Source organism: Fusarium coffeatum (genome assembly GCF_003316985.1).
Source record: "Fusarium coffeatum strain FIESC_28 chromosome Unknown BRIP53273_contig_151, whole genome shotgun sequence".
NCBI lineage: Eukaryota > Fungi > Ascomycota > Sordariomycetes > Hypocreales > Nectriaceae > Fusarium > Fusarium coffeatum.
The window spans coordinates 64,035-82,038 of NW_022157944.1; the positions used below are offsets into that span (position 1 = coordinate 64,035).

General features: G+C 49.1%; 6 protein-coding genes across 6 annotated transcripts; 2 read left to right on the forward strand and 4 right to left on the reverse strand.

Annotated features, from left to right (window-relative positions):
* Nucleotides 1–271: 271 nt before the first annotated feature.
* FIESC28_07015 (uncharacterized protein) lies at nt 272–2,837 on the reverse strand (the record flags this gene model as incomplete). The annotated part of the gene is made up of 2 exons (XM_031161157.1): nt 272–547; nt 597–2,837. The coding sequence occupies 2 exons, from the start codon at nt 2,835–2,837 to the stop codon at nt 272–274; spliced, it is 2,517 nt and encodes an 838-aa protein (XP_031014785.1).
* Nucleotides 2,838–6,429: 3,592 nt separating this feature from the next.
* FIESC28_07016 (uncharacterized protein) lies at nt 6,430–6,824 on the reverse strand (the record flags this gene model as incomplete). Its single annotated transcript, XM_031161158.1, has 2 exons — nt 6,430–6,750; nt 6,804–6,824. The coding sequence occupies 2 exons, from the start codon at nt 6,822–6,824 to the stop codon at nt 6,430–6,432; spliced, it is 342 nt and encodes a 113-aa protein (XP_031014786.1).
* A 1,140-nt stretch (nt 6,825–7,964) lies between these two features.
* FIESC28_07017 (uncharacterized protein) lies at nt 7,965–9,662 on the forward strand (the record flags this gene model as incomplete). Its single annotated transcript, XM_031161159.1, has 4 exons — nt 7,965–8,609; nt 8,666–8,910; nt 8,967–9,315; nt 9,366–9,662. 4 exons carry the CDS (start codon nt 7,965–7,967, stop codon nt 9,660–9,662), a joined length of 1,536 nt encoding a protein of 511 aa, XP_031014787.1.
* Nucleotides 9,663–10,341: 679 nt separating this feature from the next.
* FIESC28_07018 (uncharacterized protein) lies at nt 10,342–12,546 on the reverse strand (the record flags this gene model as incomplete). The annotated part of the gene is made up of 1 exon (XM_031161160.1): nt 10,342–12,546. One exon carries the CDS (start codon nt 12,544–12,546, stop codon nt 10,342–10,344), a length of 2,205 nt encoding a protein of 734 aa, XP_031014788.1.
* Nucleotides 12,547–13,505: 959 nt separating this feature from the next.
* Nucleotides 13,506–15,034, forward strand: FIESC28_07019 (uncharacterized protein; the record flags this gene model as incomplete). The annotated part of the gene is made up of 3 exons (XM_031161161.1): nt 13,506–14,548; nt 14,607–14,936; nt 14,992–15,034. 3 exons carry the CDS (start codon nt 13,506–13,508, stop codon nt 15,032–15,034), a joined length of 1,416 nt encoding a protein of 471 aa, XP_031014789.1.
* A 1,461-nt stretch (nt 15,035–16,495) lies between these two features.
* Nucleotides 16,496–17,693, reverse strand: FIESC28_07020 (uncharacterized protein; the record flags this gene model as incomplete). Its single annotated transcript, XM_031161162.1, has 2 exons — nt 16,496–17,476; nt 17,688–17,693. The coding sequence occupies 2 exons, from the start codon at nt 17,691–17,693 to the stop codon at nt 16,496–16,498; spliced, it is 987 nt and encodes a 328-aa protein (XP_031014790.1).
* Between the last annotated feature and the right edge of the window lie 311 nt (nt 17,694–18,004).

Genomic DNA, 18,004 nt, shown 5'->3' on the forward strand with positions numbered 1-18,004 from the left:
TGCCTGTGGAGGCCAACAGGCCTAGATTGGTGGTGACGAAGCGTCACGCCGTAACCGTTACAACAAGCCCACTCTGTATCGGCCCTGTGCCTGTTCACCAGGGTCTTCCGCGCACCAGATCGACATACATCTGGATGTCACTGTTGCCTTCGCTCAGAATAATCGCCTAAGCTGGTTGGACTTATTTCCCGTCTCCTGTCGCCAGGGCGCAGGCCGCGATAAGTTTGACATTGCCAAGGATTTCTGTGTTGGCAACTGCCACAAGGGCTTTTCAAAGCAGTCTCGATGATAGTCGGCGCTTGGCGCCAGGGACGTTTGCCGCGGGCTTGCCGGGAAATGTTCCCTGTTTCCCTACCCGGCTGATTCTGGCGGTTTCTTGGACATCGTTGTCCCCCTTAAACTGGGGGGCGTGCCGGGTATCTAGCCTGTTCTCGTAGATGCTCCTATCTTGGATGACATTAACGGCATATGGGCAAGACTTGAGTTTCCCACTCATCTCTGTTGTAGAGAAGGGGTCCAATGCCTTGACACTGGTCGTTGTAAATGGCTAGTCTGACTCAAGCGCCATATCGATGACTCCCACTTGCCAGTCTAACAAAGCTGTAAGGCACATTTTGCCCGACGAGTAGCCGTAGACTTTCAACCGTTGTGAAGGCGGCAACATCGTCCGCGCCATAAGCAGCAAACCCGTTCTTCTCGGCAACTAGGCCTGGATCAGAACTCCTCCTTCCAGCTCCATCAGCTAGATCAAGAAAGACCTTTTTCGTATTTGTCGTGCCCTTTGGCCCAACGCTTCCAAATGCTCGCAGCAACATGCCAACCAGATGGCTCTTCTCCGAACCGAGCGCTGACACAATGACGAAAGGCGCACTGTCGTCTCCCACCGATCGAGCACGCTGCAGACTCTCGAGACTGATAAAGGGTTCGATCGGAGGTGCGTTTCGAGCGAGTGTCGTTGGTGTGCGAAAGCCGACTGTATAGATCTTGGATACCTTTAGTGCTCTCATCGCGAAGAAAACGGGGGCTGCGTCATCCGAAGACGAAGCCATAACGACAGCCGAGCGACCGAAATACGCGGATGGAGCTAGATCACGGGTAAGTGTACTGAGGATCCCTTTCCATCCAGCATTGTCGAATACAAGAGAAGTGGTTAATCCAAGGCCAGACTGGCTGCTGAAATCGACCGAGTCGTTCTGTCGGTGGCGCGGACTTGATGGGATTGAACCTGGTGAAGATGATCTAGACGGCGTTCCAGACTGGACCACGATGGTATCTACAACTCCAGTTACACGAGCAGCTTCTGTCAAAATTGGGCCGTTGCCCCCGTTCAGACCAGCGAAAAAGGAGCTGGTCTTGGTTAAAGTTTGATGTGGTAAGCCTGGGTTAAGATAGGCACCTCCGAAGTGTTTCTGGTTGCACCACGCTTCTATACTTCTTGGGTTGTTTGGGTGCCGTTCGACGACCGCGAATTGGTGGGGGAGACCCAGTTCGTTGATGCACTTCTCGTAGAAAGGGGCTTGCGGCGTGGCGCTTCGGGAAGATGTACTGGTGATGCCATATATACGCTTTCTCGGGAGCTGTCCTAGAAGAGATAAAGCTGCGTTGATCTCAGCCGCGCTTAGCTGGCCAGGAGCAGCTATGAGAGGAAGAAGTGGATGAGTGATGGGCGTGAAGACGGGGTTGAGGGTTCTCGAGAATTGGCCAACCTCGCCCATATTTACGGCGGAGAAGGGTGGTGCGTTGGGGTGTTCGGCGCGCATTTTGGAGCGGAAATACTCAAGTTCGAAGTTTTCATTGTGTTCGTTGATGATAGCAATCATCTTGATAATATCGGCGTAGGGTAAAGACCTCTCAAACACTTCCTGGGCGTACGCCGATGGCCATCGAAATGATCCTGAAAAGTCGTGGAATGCCGACATAATGCGAGAGTTGCCTCGCTGCTCATAAAGCTTCTTTCGTATCTCTTCGGGGAGCCACAGTTCTACGTCAATGTATTCCACACCCCACTGAATAGCGCGGTAGAGGTACTCGTAGTACAATTCGGGTTTGTCCATGGGAAACCTTCCGTTCTCTTTGATACATCGGGTTGTGAAAATAATAGGGAGTTCGGTTCGCTGGCGAAGTAGCATAAGCTGTTCACCGACATAGCTTAGGCTGGGGATTTCCGAGTAACTTCCATCGCTGAGTGGTTCTCTCAGCAAGTCAACCCGGATCTCGACCGCGTCTGCGCCCACTGTCAAGATATCGATATTAGGCAGAGCAGCGCGGACGTCTGGGAATGTGGTGGAGATGAAATATGTTCTGTGCTTTGCCATGAGAGCTTCATGATAGTTGATTTGGCCAAGGGTAAAAGAGATGAACCTGGCTAGGTCGCGACGCAGATGGGGCGAATCGGTATAGAGGAATTCGTAGTCGCAATTGGTAGAGAGGTGGATGTCGGGGGGCATCCCTAGATTCACACAGTGAGTATTTATGGCAACGACGAGATCTTGATTTCTTGCAGCAATATCTCCTGTTGCCTCGCCTGCTGCGACTCCCACGACGAAACCAGAATCGTCAGCCGAGACCTTCTCGAACGCATTCCGTATCCGACATTGTGTTCCAAGAACCTCTGCAAAGACCGATACGATGTTTTCCTGTCCAGGTCCAAACACAATCACCACAATCCTGCTGTCTCCTCTTGCTGGTGTGCTTCCAAGGTTGCTGTCACTAATCATCGATGGGCTCGAGCTCGCTTCGTCGATTTGCATGGCGGTAGGATCGGTAGAGCCATTCAAGGCAATTGTGGGTGTTGGTGCGGGAAGCGATTCCGCTAACATGGATTGGACGGCGGCCATCTTGTGTGATTTTCTGTCGGTGCGACACCTGCTTCCACCTCTTAAGCTCTTTCCCTCTTGTCGCAGTTCAAGGCGGATGCGTTGAATCTATTCCCAGTGCTAATCACCAACTCAATTGCGCTACCATCTAGAGCGAGCGCCTTCGATGCGCTAGCGGAATTCGATCTCGGTCGTAATGACGGTATCGTCTCGCAGTATATACCAGCTGAGCTGGTCTTTTTCGTCGTCGTTCAGTAGTGTGAGGTGTATCCCGGCGCAAGTAGTTCCAGCCCGTCGTTGCCGCCAAAAAAAGATGTAAGAATCAATTGCAGGTACCGAAGCGAAATAGTTTCCAGATGTATTTCCAGATACAGAGAGTAAGAGCAGATGAGTCTTGAGACTAATGTTAGGACTGAAAGTATAACAGAAGATGAGATCCGTGGTCGTTGTTGTAGTCAGTGGCAATGAAGTATGGATTGCGCGCGTGTTGAATGCGGACCCTTGTGGGGATGACTCCAAAGTATGGGGTAAATCTGAAGACAGATAAAGAAAGAGGAAGTGAAAGAGAACAAGGTGAGGTCTTGGTTGGGGTTTGTTGGAGAGAGATAAAGTAGTACTGTACTTGCCTATTATAAAAAAGAATGCGACAAGTAGATGTAAGTAGACAAGTACTGTGCCTCGTCTACTAGGGCGCAGCTTTGCAGGAGGAAGGATTCGTAAGGAGAAAAAGACGAATGCAAAGCAAAACAGAGAAAGATCAGATCAGATCAGATCAGTCCAGTCCAGTCAGTCAAATGGTTTTAGGTTAAAAGTGCCAAACGATGAATATTTGACCGGATGGAATATTGTCTGAGCAGATTCAGATTAGGTGCGGCCGGAGCGAAACAAGGGACGAGATCCCTGACGATACTTGATGGGGCTGATGGAGCTGACGAACTGGGAAGGACTGGGATTCCAGGAGGATCAACGAGACTGGCTGCGACCGGGATGTGTATTGGAAGACGATCTTGTCGTTGGTGGAAGGGGTAGAACCAAGGCGGACGGCCCAAGTTGGAGAATAATTCCACCACCAAACGAGCGAGTCTAATAATCCTCTAGACTACCTGCCTAGGTAGTTAAATAGGTCTGCTGTACTGGACTGTACTATAATCTGGGGCATGTGAGCTACTAACATACTGAAGTGTGGTATCTTATCTAGATGTGCTATAATATGTTGATCAGATATATCACCATCGCAGTAATTGATAAACAAAAAGAGATTACACTCTAGAAACTTTTTATTGTGTTATAGCATTTTCTATAATATTGGCTGCAGCTAATGCCAGGATGATGGGCTATCTTTGGGCTACCAGATGTTTATCGTGGGGGTTGTTTGGGGTCAACGTCAACCTTTCAACGGTCAACGACGAGCCGGTAACATCGTTGTTTCGTCTGAGGTAACATACCTCAGTCTAGATTGCGGATCAACCTCTCTCTCTCTCATCTCAAGTTACCGTATCATTTCATGCTGTAACAGGTCGTCTTCCGTCATCATCCATCTTCTTCAGCCCCTAAGAAAGCGGCCGCTTCATGGCCCACGTATACATCCATACTACCATACCATGGATACCATCCAATACCTGCTAGTAGTAGTGTCCATAAAGACACTACTGTCGCGATTAGACCGCAGTGGGCGGATAATTTGGGGGTCAAAATCTCCATCAACGAACGATATCTCGTCTTTGCTTCCAGGTGGTGCTTTAACACGCAAAAATGTTCAACTGCACTGACAGTCGATATCCAAAGGCTGACTGGGCTGGTTGAATGGGGGTGGGGGAGAAAGATCCTCAAGGGTCGAAGCTCTGGACTTATTATTCTCCACGGCCTCTTATAGACGGAAATACCACAGTCTTGACAATCCACCAATCATATATTGGCATGACAGTCCCCGCAGCTTCTGTCCTGCATGCATGCTTTAACTTTCTTTGAATTCGGCTGGCGGTTGTTTCGAGTCCTAATTACTCCCCTGTTCTCTTCAGTGTTGTTATGTTTCAAGGCCAATGGATGCCCGAAGAAATTCCAGTATGATACATGCAGCTTACTCTGTGTAGTTGTTTGAATTCTGAAGAACAGCCTTGGTGGTTACAGTTGCAGTCGCATTCAAACTCAACCTTCAGGGCCCAATCTTTATCGTACATGAGCGAAATGCAGGGCGAGTTTTGCTTGTTAGCCTCGCGTGATATTGCCGTACCTGGTTGAGTGAGGTTCCAGTATCATGAGATCTCCATCACTTCTCTATCCGTAATGCGGAGGCATTTCTTGACAGCAAGCAGTCAATGGACGGACAAGATATCCCGTTGGTTCCGGCCATGGATGCTTACTTTGTTCTCGCTCTCCTCATGGTGGATAACCTTGTAGCCTCCATCTCAAATCGGTGGATGTCTTGCGAGGTCCCTTCAAAGTCCAACGGGAGATACCGACGATACAGAACGAACTCGCGGATACTACATCAAACGCTACTGCACTGATGTGTCGGTTTGTTCTGCCGCATGTATTTTTTCCAGAATTCAAATGTCGCTTGGCAACCTGCTCCAAGCGGAAAATCCCCAATGTGGCCAAAGTTCCGTCGTATTGGGACAACCATACGTTGTATCACCAAGCGACCAACCACTCAAGCAATTGCCGATTCTATCATCCGTGGTCAGCATCTTAATCACGTTGATGCCGTCATCTTTTCAATCATGAGCGAAATTTGACTTATGTACCCAATCTGTTTCTCTCCAGGTCGAGTACTGTACTGAATCTGGGGACAAACATTTATGTATCAAGTATCAACATCAACAGTACTAACATACGTATCGGAAGTCAAAGTATCCGGGGCATTTGTTACAGATAGATTACGTGACATGATTTTCCATGCTCCATCGTGTTTCGTCACTCGGCAAGCTTTGCCAACCCCATATCTTTACCTAAGTTGAAGCATGGGTTGTCGAATTGCCTGTCATCCAACTAACCAAATATTTAGTCCACGAATGAGCTATCGCCAGATTCCTACAAGTCTTGGCTCAGTGCCGCAAACCTCGGCGTCTGGTGGATGCGTCGCAAACTTTACATTTATTTGCTAATTAGCCTCTTATACGAGCTTCCTATCAATCCTTTTTCGACCAATGATTAACAGGACAGTGACAGATCACGTCTCAAGGCATGGCTTAGGTTGCTTGGCTTTTTCGCTATGTAACACGGTATTGGTCAGCGACAACAGTTTCGCCGAAGAAGCAAAGCAATTGACATTGTTTTTTCTGTGGTTATTCCACCGGTCGGACATCTTAAGTAATGTTCCATGTAGCTGTAGCAGGAAAATGACTCTAAAAGCGTGTTCTGACGACCCATGAAGACAATGAACGGCATCATGCCTCTTATCCTCATCACCGTGCGCCGCCTTGAGAGGCTCCAACTCGATCTGATAACAATCATTTTTTGGACCACAGACCGATCATATTTCCCTCAGGATCGATAACTCGGGCAAAGAAACCCATATCGCCCCCAATTTCCATCTTGGGACTTGACACGCCATCAGATCTTGTTTGCAATTCTTTGGGCATTTCTTCTTATCGTGGGACAAGAAGGGACACACTTACATGGCAGTCTTACCACCAATCGCATTGGCCTTATCCAGAGTCTCTTGGCAGTCCATGACGCAAAGGGTTGGGAGAAGGGGCATGGCACCTGGCCGGGCAGGATCATGGTTGATGACATGATATGCTTCATCGTGTTCGAGAAAGGCCCCGTGCAGAGTTTTGCCTTTATTAAAAAAGTGCATGCTCTTGACGCAGTTTCCTACAGGCTTTTGGGGTTCCGAGTTGAATTGCCATTCAAAAAGCTCAGTGTAGAAGTTCTTTGCCCGAGATACATTGTGAACTGGGATTTCGAGCCAGCATATCTGGCCGAGAGCTTCCTTAGAAAATGTCAACTGAAGCATGCATACAGAGACCAAAGGTTCGGAAGTACCTGGACGAGTTCTTCGCACATTGCGTAGGTAGGTAGGTTGGTCTTGAGTGGATAAAGGGTTCTTGTTGCTCTCTCTGTCTACTGAGAGTTTCTCCTCTCCAGTCTCACAGCTGCCAACCTGTTCCATTTATACTTGATGCTGTCCGTGACCGACATATCGAACGCTCTCTTCTCTTTGTCTCCTGTGCCATTTCGTTGAACGATATTTCGTCAGAGGCTGTTGTTGCCTGGACATGGCTTGCAAAGGAACCAATAACGATGCTCAAGATAAGTCAAGGGCACATGACCTCGCGCTCAGCTCGTGCCAGGAAGCCACGATGCAACGCGCCAAGTCAATTAACGTAGACGCGGGGTCGCTCTTCAGCCTGTGATCAAGATCCAAGCTACCTCATTCTAATACGGCTCGATTGACTTCTCTACCTACGTCTTGATTCGCTGGTGCTAGGGTGTCAAATAGATTGCGTATCAACAGAGCTTCATCTTATCACGTTTCATTTATGTCTGTAACCACCCATAACAGCGGAGATTCGTTCAGGCCGTTGTCATTGCTAAACTAAAATCACAAGCATTGAACCATTAAACCTTTCATCAATACCAAAAAACGATAGGTAAGAACGGTTAAGAGAAAGGAAATTTGCTAGTTTCTGAACAAACTACTAACTCAGCCAGCTTGTATCAATGCGAGAGAAGAAGTTGTATACACAGCTTTTCATATGGCTGTCTACAGGGTAAACCGAGCTGTATCACAAGTGTATTCAGTGGAGGCCCTGAGCTCCCTCGTCTCGCCCCTGCATGAGGTGCCCTGAGCTTGGAGCTTGGAGTTCACTAGGAAGATTCCGCCCACTGAACCGAACTGTCTGACGCCACTAACAACCAATCAAACGCGTCAGCATAACCCCGTCCATCAGCAGCTTGGCGCGTCATACCTCCATCCATAGGTATGGAACCCTTCCCTAACTATCACCAGGTTGCCGTTGCTGGGTCGCCCGTCTCATCTTTTGACTGTCGCAAACTCTCCACCCTGGATCGCATCGTTTTTCCTTACGAAAAACATCAACTTCATCATACATCCAACAATTTATCGAACTTCCCATCAAACTCCGTACCCGAATCATTCCACTTACTCACACACCTAACCCAATTCACTTCAACTGAGTCGCAATGTCCGACGTTACAGAACAGACTGCGCCTGTTGTGGATGAGGCGACCAAGGCGCCCGAGCAGCCTGATGCCACCTCCAATGATTCCGTCGTAGCTCCCGCTGACGAAGTTGCGAATGTCACGGAGCAAGTAGAGTCTGCTACTATCACACCTGCTGTCGGCACTCCCAACGTTGACACGCCCAACACTGATTTCCTCATTGCGAACGATCAAGACCCCAACAGCAAGAAGGTCACCCTTGCCGATCTGTCTGCAAAGGGCGCTGCCTTGTACGCCCACAAGAACTACGAAGAGGCCGCTGAAGTCTTCTCCAGAGCCAGCATCCTTCAAGCTGAGCTCAATGGGGAAACATCTCCCGACAATGCCGAAATCCTTTTCCACTATGGCCGCAGCTTGTTCAAGGTTGGCCAGAGCAAGAGCGATGTTTTAGGAGGCACTGCCGCTCCTGAGAAGAAGAAGAAGACCACCGAGACCAAGGCCAAGAAGCCTGCGCAAACACAGGCCGAGAAGGTGACTCAAGAGGGTGTTGGCATTGTCGCCGAGCAAAAGGAAGGAGAGAAGAAGTCGGAAGACGTCAAGGGAGATAAGAAACCTCTGTTCCAGTTCACCGGCGACGAGAATTTCGACGAATCAGATGATGAAGAGGTATGAATTGATGATCAAACGTTGATCTCTACCGGGTATGCTGACTATTCCTATAGAACGCTGAAGACGAAGAGGAGGAGGAGGAGGAGGAAGACGACGACTTGGCTACCGCTTTCGAAATTCTTGATCTTGCCCGAGTGTGTTACATGAAGCGACTGGAAACTCTCGAAAAGGAGGAGCAGGAGGAGAGTGGAAAGGGCAAGGAAGCTGCAGAGGGCGACTCTCCTACTCTCCGACATGTGAAGGAGCGCCTTGCTGACACCCACGACGCTCTCTCCGAGATCTCTCTGGAGAATGAACGGTATGAGAAAACCCGATTTGGAAATTCTCCCACTCCTGATTCTAACATGGTATTAGTTACCCCAATGCCATCGAAGATGGCCGAACATCACTCAAGTACAAGCTCGAGCTTTACCCTGAAGAGTCTGAGATTATTGCCGAGGCTCACTACAAGCTATCCCTAGCTCTGGAATTCGCCTCTGTCACCACAGCTGATGACGATGGCGCGAACGCCAAGCGAGAGGAGATGGACCAAAGTCTGCGCGACGAAGCTGTCAAGGAGATGGAACTGGCCATCAAGAGTTTCAAGCTGAAGCTACAGAACAAGGAGGTGGAGCTAGCTACTATGGCATCTCCCGAGGACAACGAGTTGGCACGAAAGTCTATCCAGGAGATGAAGGAAGTCATTAGCGACATAGAGCAACGCGTGAGTACAACTTAACCATCCACCAAGAGTTTATCTGCTAACCAGAGTAGCTTGTCGATCTGCGTAACGATCCTATTGATGCCAAGGATATTCTGGGCGGCGACGCACCCATTGGCGGTATTCTTGGTGCTGCCATCGGCGAATCCGCTGCCGAGACCAAGGCTAGGGTTGAGGAGGCCACCAAGACCGCCACAGATCTCAGCAATCTGGTCCGCAAGAAGGGCAAAGACGAGACCACCACAGAAGCTGCCCCCGCACCTGTGCCAGAAGCTGATGCTAACGGCAAGCGAAAGGCCGAGGAACCGGCTGAAGACGCCGAGGCGAAGAAGGCCAAGGTGGAAGCCTAGACGCAGTCGCGAACTGTACTACCAAGGTGTCTATCACAGAACAAAAAGAAAATCATAATTGGAGTTTGGGTCAACGTCCCTATCGGCGGATGAAGGACTGGAAGAATATGCATGTACGATTAATCAAGAGGGCTGCACTGGGATAATGGTATTTACGAAAGACAGGCATTCGCAAGGTGAGCAGAGTGGGATACTCTTCGGGCCACCTGGCCAGTAGTTTTGTTTACATATAAAAAAGAAGAAGCAAGAATGCTTGACTTTAGTTACGATGTCGTAACGAACAACCTATGATGGTGTCTGCACTGAGTGCCAACAGGTCCGACGTCAAGAAGTTTCCCACGAAAGGGCACAAAGCAAAATAATACACAACGTTGTTCATGATAAAAAGGTTGCATGCACGTGTGATTTGGTCTTGTGTAAATATATAGGAGGGTTGTCAGGGGAAGCTCAGCACTGATGATTAGACAGCTACGTGATATCATCACTTGGTTTGAAGAGTATTGAAGCCCCGAAACTTGTCTCGATTATCACCAAGGAAAATAGTTAAGATATATTGACATGCGTCAAATATGAAAGTGCGTTTCTATTATGAATCGCTCGCAAACCATGCAAACACCCCTTGGTTACTTTTGACACCCTATCCCTTACCCAAACAGAAAAAAGGAACAACTCCTCTCTCTTATAGCTTGTAGTTTCCACTTGAAACAACCTTGGCGTTCTTTGCCTTCTTGCCATCCACGTCGGTAATTTCTCCCTTGCGGTTGATAACCTTGACACCGCCCTTCTTGAGGTCGGCGACAGCATCGCGCTGCATCTTGGCACGCTTGCTGACAACCTTGTCGCCATCGACACCACCAGCCTTGCGCACACGCTCCTTCTCGCGACGGCGGCGGCGGGCCTTGTCTTCTCGTGACATCTCCTGGCGTGCGACAGGCAGACCTGCCTTGGTAACAACTTCGCCGTTGGCGGCATTGTCTGTGGAGCCAGCCTTGTATACTTCCTGGGGAGCCATGCGGCTGCTCTCGCCGGTAACGCCCTGTGCGGTTGTGGGTTGGGCGTCCTCCATAGCGATGGTGGCAACGTCGGCAACGACCGAAAGTGAGGGAGCTGCGGGCTTGGGCTTGTAGTGCCATGAGCTGAGCGCGTCAAGACGGGCGCAGACATCCTTCCACATTGCCTCGACCTCCTTCTCCTCCTTCTGTAGCTTCTCGTCAGACTGGCTGACGTAGCTATCTGGGTTGTTGTTCTTGACATGCTCCTCTTCATAAATCTCGGCCAGACCCTTGGTAGCCTTGCTATCATCAAGCTCGATAAGACCACGGCGTGTGCCTGAAGCCGCGCCCTCTGTATCGGGACGGCGCTTGATAACCTCGTCAAACTCCTGCGCTAGGATGCGGCGCTTGATGAGGTCCTCGATGCTCTCACTGACCTCAGGGGTGATGACGGGTACAGGCTTGCCGACGTGCTCAAAGTCAAGGTCCTCTTCGAGCAGCGAGTTCATAGGACGATCAACGGCAGCGGCTTCACCAGAGAGTGCCCACTCCCGCTTGGCGACAGAGGCAGCCTCAAGCTTGCGAATCTCCTCTGCAAGCTTGGCCTGTCTCCTCTCATGAGCTGACTTTCGTGACTTGGGATCTCCAGCAGAGGCATCAGAGAGTGCATCGTCAGAGTCCTCTTCTTCCGAATCGTCGTCAAAGAGATCCCTTCGGACATCGGCCATAGCTCTCTCAACATCGGCATCGTCAGGCTTCTCAGCCTGGAACTTGACCGATTTTCTAGGCTTGCCGCCCTTAAACTTCTTGGCTGGTGGTGCAAAGAAATCCTTGTAGTAGACCTCATTGGCATTGAGATCATTTTCCTCGTCGTCCACATCGTCCATGTCCATACCCTCGTCGTCGCTTGCACCCTCTGGCGCATAGAGATCCATATCACCAAACGTGGGCCCACCCTCGTCATCGCTATCTTCGTCATCCTCAGCGGGTTTGGCCTTTTTAGACTTTGAGCCAGCCTTGGAGGGGGGGGCCAAAGGATCGGCGTCCCAGTTGATTTCCTCGTCGTCGCTTGCTTGGTCCGTGTATGGATCTCCCTTTGCATCCTGCTCCTCGAAGTATTGTGATTGTCGGTTGAAGTCGTCTAGGGAGAAGAAACCATCGTTGAGACCATCAGGATCCTCCTCATACTCTTCCACAGGTCCATCTTCTTGATCCTCCTCCTCATCGTCCTCTTGGTAGTCATCCCTTCCTTCCTCGAACGCCTCTTCCTCATCATCTTCCCAATCGTTTTCTTGTCCGTCCTCGAGTACTTCGTCTCCTGATATTTGTTCTTCGTCCTCTTCCCCAGACAAATCTTGGTCGCTCTCGTCCTCGTCCTCGTCATCGTCATCGGAGCCCACCTCAAAACCGTCCTCTCCAAACTCAAGTGTCTTGGAGTCTGGTGCGTCGGCGCCATTGACGGCAACCTCTTTGCGCTCCTCCAGATCAGCAAGGGCCTCCTCAGAGTACTTCAGGACACCACCAATGATCCTCTTGGCCTGTTGCCAAACCTGTCCCGTTTCGAATCCATCGATGTAAACCTTGCGCATCTTGAGAACATCTTCGCTTGAAGCAGCGCCTCTCTTGCGCTTGCGATTCTCCTTTAACCTTTCCTGCTGCTCATCGCCGACTTGGGAAGCAAAGCCTTCGAGGGTGTGCTTGACGAGGTTGAGGGAATCGGTCGGGATAGAAGCAGTTGGCTGGAGGAAGTTATGTCGCTTGCCATCGGCGAGGGTTTCGAGAAGGGCCAAAACATGGCTGTTTGTGAGAGAATCGTGAGCAGCCATTGCGGGCGGCGCGGCAGTCAAGGTATGCGAGGTGGAAGTAAGCGATGGCGACGTCTGAGCGGCCATGCTCTAGTATAAATGGGTTCAGCAGAGCTGACTTGCACTTCTTTAATGTTTGAGCAGTCTAGGTAAGAAAAGCGCCGTCGTGCGATTATTTTGTGATGACTTCGGTTGAGTCGAAGCTGAGGACGGGACAAGATAATTGATAGCAGGAAAAAATTTGGGAGAGTTGAGCAGGCCCCGCGACGAATAAAGATCGAGGGCTATGATTGGCCAATCTTTCTGCGCCAAGATTACTGATAAGAGATAAGAAATGAACCCTTTACGCTAGTCTTAGACTTAGACTTCAACCTGGATAAAGACAATGAATAGGTAATCTAGATACCTAAGTTGACTTCGATAATGTAGGTTCATAGATTAATACACCGTCCAATTGGAATGAATCAAGGACTGGAAGTAGTTGTTTCTGGTACTGATATCTATACCATGTGCTCAAGTTGTAGTATACTACCATGTATGAATAGGTACTACCTACCTATCTATGAACAGGCGTCGAGGTAGTCAAACTTCCATTTCTGCATTCACTTCTTAGCCCAAGCTACACATTCTATGGCTGGCAACCTCATACAGTTATTTGTCTGCGGCTTACAGGCACTGTAGGGAGTCGAGTTCTCGGCTGCGAGAGCCCAGAACTGACAGACCCATCTTCGGATTGCGACTATTGATTTGTAGCAGCACGTTATGCCATTTTCAGTGCAGAAATACATTAATAGCTACCAGCTCGAGATATTTCAATTTCCCACTACGCTAGGCATGCGAAAGTATCAGCAAATTATTATTCTATATCAAACTATCCCCTGCTAGACCCATCAGCTGAAGGCTTTAGACGCAAAGGAATAATGCGCCAGAAGAGACCCATATGCTGCTTTACTTAGGGAGATGGCCTGGGTGCTAGGATTAAAAAAGGACTTGATGCCCCCATAGCGACAATGAAGGAACTTAACCTTTTGTGAATATATGCCAATATGATATCCTCGAAATTATTTGCCGTTGTGGTGACGGCGTCAACCTGGTGGGTTGTGGATGCTGGGAAGTGCAAGCCGCATCCCAACCCTACGTCGTTCTTAACATTGACATCAGGGGACTTACCTGCCACTTCGTACCCAGTCAGCTACTTCACATCTTCCGGAGACGATGCTCATGTCTTCTCCTCAACTGATCCTTTAAGCTCTAGTCGGCTTACCGAGACTGGGTCTTCTGGTATCAGTGAATCTTCAGCAATGCCTTCGTATCAGATACCGACCTCCAGTCCAACTGCTTCAGACTCTACAACCGCGAGCGTCTCAACAGCTTCTTCCGATAATGTTATTATCGAGGCGCCAACCTTCTCAAGTAGTTTCACTACTGTTGTCTCAGTTGATGTCACAACACTTGGTGATTCAAGCACAACAACTGACACTATCACCACCTCCATTAACGAGTTATCTTCAACTGAGGTCTCGTCTTCAACTAAGGTCTCGTCTTCGACTGGGGTCTCATCTTTAACTAGTATCTCATCTTCGACTGAGGTCTCTACATCGACTGATGTCTCTACATCGACTGAGGTCTCTTCAACTGATGTCTCTACTTCCACTGATGCAGCTATATCAACCCATAGCACTACGTCTTTCGAAACCACGATATCTAGTGATCTTGCCACATCTGCCGAGCAGACTACAACAACCGATACAGCCATTCCAACCCAACCAACTTCCGCAGAAGCTTCTGATATTACCGAAACAACTGTGACAACGTTTATCACAGCCTTGACAGACGTAACTACGACGGCGTCTACAACAGTGTTTACATCTGAAACCACGACCACAACAGAAAACCTCTGGACTTCCACAACTGCAGCATCGTGCCCTGTCTATTCATCCTCTCTCAATGACCCAAGTTTCGAAGGGGATAATACTGGCCCTGATAGATGGGACTACATGGGGCAATTTGCTGGTGTGGCTGTACCTTTTCAAAAGGAGAACAGCATGTCTGAGAAAGTACCACGAGCTTACAGTGGAAATCAGTTTGCGTAAGTAAACCACATGAACGCCGACCCCAGACCTATTTCTTAACTGACGCCTCGCCAGACTCCTCAGTGCGGGACTAGGATCTAAACTTGGAAGTGATATGTGGAGGCCCATGTCTCTTGATCCTACCAAGAAGTACCGAGTGTGGTTCACATTTGCGGCAGTCTCTGATCCCGATGAAGATTGGTACTTTAACTTCATAATCGCCACACGAATGTACGGTCACGCCTCAAGAGAAACCATAAACGTCCCCAAGGGCTCTCCGTTCGTGTACAGACAACAGAGCACGATAATTCAAGGTGCACAAGGCGACAACTTGTATGCTTTTATGAGAGTCAATGCCGGTTCCAATCCCCGCCTGGTTGCTGTTGATGACATCTATGTCGCCGAGTATGCACCATCGTGTTCTGTACCAACAGCGAAATCCGATTTATGTGGCATCCAGTCATCCTCCATCAGCACCCAAGCATATCGAACGGTATTTCTGAACCAAGGAAATGTCGAAGTATGTACCCAGCTGTGCATAGTGGATAAGAGCTGTATGGCATTCGCCTGGCGGGTTGAACAATTGTCTAAAACCTGTTATCTTTACAAAGCTCCAATGGAGTCATTGGGAACTAAGCTAAGTGAAAGAGGAGCAATCTTCTACGACCGGTCTTGTGGGCAATGTACCGGACTGGACTGCTACCCATCTTGATACTGCGAAACTTACAGACTGGTCACATATAGACCAAGAGGTGGCGAAGTTAAGTAAAACAGAACCAAATATCAAAGCAATTATCTCAGTCGAGCAGGTCCCAAGTCCGTCAGTTGTAATTACACTCCGTCCGCAGGGTGTTAGAAGAACTGACCGCCAAAAGCATAAGAGACGAAATAATTAGGTCACCATATCTCATCTTAGGTTAGCATTTAGTCTACTTTATTTCTGTAGCCTAAGTTTTAGAGGACATTTCTTCTGTTACTCACCTAGTCCGTACAGATCCCGTTACAGTGCCCCCTGATATTGGATCTTGACCTTGTAAGTATCTGGTGGCAGCGGTATCACGTTGATAGTCCAGCCCCAGTTAGATGAAGCCATATGTGTCTCAAAAGTATTATTTTGGCGGCTACCTAGGGCCAAGAATCATCGGGACGCAGGAAACTGAAATCATAAATTTGCATTATCGTGTCAAAGCAAAGACCAGCCTGACTAGCCCATAATACCCCCTACCAGTCATGTACATCGTCACCATAAGAGTCGTTCCATCCACATTTACCATGACTCCAGTGCCGACCAGACTCTCAACCTTACCAACCGAGATCCTAATCCCAAGAGCCTCATGATACACCGGGGCATAGCCATATTCGGCAGTAGTCCAAACAAAGTAAAGCAGCATGACCAACCCGGCGGAAAAAATATTGATAAACAGGATACGAGAAACGAAACGCCCAATAAAGCAATAATGACGCGTGCCTTCATCACCAGGAAAAAAGCAGGTTGAAATGCGATCCCCGGAAACGCCTCATGTCGCGGATCTTAGCCGCTCTCACCGACCAGAAGCCTACCCGGGCCTCACGCTTTCATACTCGTAAGTGACGTGTTAAAAGGAAATAACTTAATGCGAGAAACCATAAACAGAGAAGTGAAGCTATAGTTGTTTGTTGGGTGCCTCTATCGTCTCGATTCGTTGTCATCGAGTGCTTGAGTTCAGGGCAGTGTTGAATGTTGAGAAAGTGCACAGAAAGCAGTGTTGAGTGAAGATGAAGATAGTAAGCTTCAACGAGAGGGAACGCTTGAGCCAGCCAGGTAGGTGTCAGAAGAATTGTCCTCCAACGCTTAGGGTACAGAAATAAAGTAGCCTAAACCCCAGCCTAAGCTGGCAGGCATAAGGTTACTAAAACATTTCGTCTCTTATGCTCTCGGCGGCCAATTCTTGTGACATCCTGCCCGACGCCAGCCATTTCGCGCTTCATATCTCCATACGGCCTGCAACATCTTCGCTCATGAATCTATCAGGACTCCTGTCAATGTCCATGTCGTCGATATCATCTTCGAACTCGTCATCTGAGTAGGCGACAAGATCTCCGTTTTCTCCACGGTTCCAGAAGAGGCCATCGTCGAGCTCCTCATCATCTTCGAATGGGACCAACTGCGCATTTTGGTCACCAAGCCAGTAGTTGGCGCGTTTTTGTGCACCAGCTGACTCAAGCTGTTGGTTGCTGTGGTTCCTTGCAAGATTTGTGGGCCGGAGAGTTGGGCTGTGAGATGAAATGACTGGCACAACGCGAACATAGAGATAGGCGACTCGCTTCAGTGTACGGTTGAAGAAAAAGTAATGCGATGCCCAGATTGCACTCTCATCTTCCTCAAAAGGGTCGCTGTCAGGGTGATAACTGAAGATAGTACACTCATTCAGGTGCATCTCCTTGTCGATCAACGACCAGCACTGGGGGCCCCAGATTGAAGTTGTCTCGCTACCTAATGATGACCCTAAGGATTTAGGCTCGAAATTCGGCCTCACGTTCTGTAGAATGGAATCGAGGTTGATCATGACGCGACGCAGGTTTCGCTCACGTTTGAAATCGTTGGGTCGGAGTACGTGGGAAAAGTCGTAGTGCGGGTGACTTGCGTTTAACGTCGCAATGAGGTATGCAAACGTCTTGCGACTTGAGAGTTCGGACAGCGGGCCAAAAGCGCTCGAGTGCGAGAACATTTGCATGCTTGGTGATGTGGCCAGCATGTGAGCGCGTTCAGGTGGTGAGAGGCTAGCGCCTAGTTTTAGGAGAGCTTCATGTTGGGAGTTGAGGTCGTTATCGATGTTTTTATAAAGTTTCTTGTCGGAACCTGATGCTTTCGTCGTGTAGAGATCGCAACCACCTGTCACATTGCAGTCGGGGGTATTGAAGTTGAGCGTGCTCGTCACCGCCTCGAAGTCTTGTACTGGTAGATACTGTAATACGCAGGTTAGTATATGAAGGAAGCATACAGGTGGGTGTTAGAAGAATTGTCCTCTAAGGCTTAGGATATAGAAATAAAGTAGCCTAAATGCTAGCCTAAGCTGGCATAAGATAGCTAAATTATTTTGTCTCTTATGCCCTCGATGGCCGATTCTTCTGACACCCTGACGGCATACAAGTATGGCGGGCTCGGAAGTTGCTTACCTTCATCTTGAAGGCTTAAAAAGGAACAGACCTCTGAGTTCGCGATACAAGGCTGTGGTGTTGATGCGCTGAGACGCAAATGCGTGATGCGACTGACTGACTGACTGACTGATTGAGCGAGTCGTCGAGGGAACAGATTGCGTCAGCGTGGAGTCTTGGTGGGCCGTGGTCGAAAGGTGACAGTTGTCGCGACACGGAGAGTAAGGCGACAGACGGGCAGCGGTCCGGATGATGATATACGGTATTGAAGTTGGTCGCGACAGCCGAAAAGATAATAATACCAGGAAGCTGATGATTGAGGGAAAGGGGGGATTGGA